The sequence below is a fragment of the Egretta garzetta genome, unplaced genomic scaffold, assembly GCF_000687185.1.
Source record: "Egretta garzetta isolate BGI_Z169 unplaced genomic scaffold, ASM68718v1 scaffold287, whole genome shotgun sequence".
Taxonomy (NCBI): domain Eukaryota; kingdom Metazoa; phylum Chordata; class Aves; order Pelecaniformes; family Ardeidae; genus Egretta; species Egretta garzetta.
Window position 1 is genome coordinate 12,612,366 of NW_009260435.1, and position 2,399 is coordinate 12,614,764.

Below are 2,399 nucleotides of genomic sequence, written 5' to 3' on the forward strand. Positions count from 1 at the left end.
AACAGGAACTTAGGTGTGTGTTGTTGAGCTGAAGGGAAAAAAAATGGCTTTTCTTGTTCTACAAAGATTGTTGAGGTTTCAGAATTTTCCCTCCTTCTGCATCAGAATAAAATAGCAGCCCTTAAAAATTCAACATCAATGAGCACATCTGGGTTGTGCAGTGTCTGTGTTCAGGCCTGTCTTCTGACTAATTGGAGATGGGGACAATTTGGTCCAGGACAGACTTGTGCAGCAAGAAAACAAACCTACTAAAATTTTCTTAATGTGAATTAAGTAACATTTTACGGAAGAAGTCTAAAGAGCAACCTGTTTGTTTATAGTAGCATCTGGACTGCAACCTATGGTTTTAGAAAATACGTAAGTACCAGATCTCTGAGGAAATGAAATGTAATATGTATTCTGTAGGGAGAAACGCTTAAGATAGCTATTTATGGCTGGTTATAGTTTTTGAGTAATTGTGTATGGAGCCAAAGACAGTGGAATTCTAGGAATAACTCTAAACCCCCAGGTATTGAAATAATACCTCTTAATGATGCATCTCACCATATTGGGAAGAGCTTAGTGTGGGAGGTAAGAGTCTTTACCACTATTGAGCTTGATGAAGGTAAATGTGAATGTGACTTATGAAGGAGATCCTGAAACAGCAGGAAACATTTCCTCAAGACAGTATCGCTTTCTAAAAAACATAACACAAAAAACATTGTAGCGTTTTAGATTTCCTCTGTTGTGGGTTTTGTTCCTAGTAGGTGAAGGTATGACTCCGCATGCTTGGAAAGGTATGAAGTATTCCTGCAAGGAGCCGATGGCAGAGATGAACAGCCGGCGCCCAGGGCTCACTGGCCTGAGGAATCTGGGCAACACGTGCTACATGAACGCAGTTCTGCAGTGCCTCTGCAGCATGCCATCGCTTGTGGAGTATTTCCTCTCAGGAAAGTACAAAGCAGCCCTACACAAGTAAGTTGATTTATTCACACTACTTATATTTTTCTGCTTGGCACTGCTGTTTTCCTTCCAAAAGATACGTGTTGCCATGAGAATGCCCGAGGCAGCCACCTACCAGCTCCCCACCAGACAGTTATAGTCAAATTGGCCACAAGCTCGTTTCCTTCCCCTTCCTCTGAGACCCTGAGTCATTTTTCCTTGCTGGGTAACTTAAGCATTACACTTTTTTTGTCATTTTGATGGTAACACCAGTTACTAGCATTGCTGTCTCAATGATTCCTACTACTTTCTAGGTTCTGCAGAGTCTCTGAAACTGAACGACAGGCTCAGAGCCATACTGCTCTGCATACATTTTCTAAGTTTATGTATTACGCTCCTATTTGAAGGTGGAGCCACCATCTTTTTGTACTTTACCTGAAATTTATGTTTATTTTTTCCCAGGGAGAATGGCGAATTTGCAGCTGCTTTTAGCTGTTTGGTGTCCGATATGTGGCTTGGAGAGTTTGACTGTGTTTCCCCAGAGGCTTTTCATTCAGTCCTTGGGAATCGGTACCCAACTTTTAGCAACAGGACTCAGCAGGATGCACAGGAGTTTCTGATCTGTGTGCTGAATGAGCTCCACGAGGCTCTCAAGAAGGTAAGAGCCCAGCTGTGGTGTTTTGGGGACTGTACCTGTTTCCTCTTTGCATTTCATGATTTAGCATTCCATGTAATAATTCCCCACCCTCCTCTTCCAAACTACAGGCTGTGGCTGCTAAGAACTGGCATTTTCTTCCTTTGTTTCATACCCACGTACATGTAATAATTTATTTTCTTCTTGTCTAATGCTACATCAAATTGCAGCCCCCATATAAATGATAATGCTGTCTGTAGCTCCATTATCCTCACCTCTCCCTGCTCCTTCCACACTTCACATTCTTCCCCTTTTTCATCTGCCTGAAGTCTTCATGTCTGCCATACCCCCATGTCTGCATTTCTCTTCTTCAGATCCCCTGACAAAGAGCTTGTCTAGCAATTAAAGCACTCCCGTCTGATGTCCAGAATATTAGATTTTTGTTTAATTTCTCTCAGAAAAGGAATTCAGCTTACTCTGTATGTATGAAACATCAAGTAAAGTAATAGCATTTAGAGCCAAGTTCTGTGACAAAACTACTAGCCTATGCAGGCAGTGGGCAGCGCCCATTAAAACCCAGTGAATAACACTTCTGAAACAGCTGGTTGCCTGTATGTTGTCTTTTTTTTTTTTTCTTCTGTATAGTCAAGCAAAAGCAGATGCATAACCAATGCAAAAGTGGGCAGAGGGGGTGTCAATGAAACGTCTATTATCACACAGTTATTTGAGGGACAGCTCAGTTACGATATCACATGTCTGGAATGCAAGACCACCACCAACAGACCCGAGAGCTTCACTGTTCTTTCCCTGCCCATCCCCACAAAGAGTGGGTGCTCTCTGCAGG

At 42.4% G+C, this 2,399-nt stretch overlaps 1 protein-coding gene across 1 annotated transcript in view; it reads left to right on the forward strand.

Annotated features, from left to right (window-relative positions):
- Positions 1–802: 802 nt before the first annotated feature.
- The window catches only part of USP50 (ubiquitin specific peptidase 50), a 5,198-nt gene continuing 3,601 nt past the window's right edge, over positions 803–2,399 (forward strand). The window contains exons 1-3 of the mRNA XM_009643864.2: positions 803–954; positions 1,384–1,579; positions 2,201–2,399. The exon at positions 2,201–2,399 is cut by the window's right edge and continues 11 nt beyond it. Of these exons, the coding sequence (XP_009642159.2) occupies positions 803–954; positions 1,384–1,579; positions 2,201–2,399 (547 nt within the window). The remainder of the gene's footprint in view (positions 955–1,383; positions 1,580–2,200) is intronic.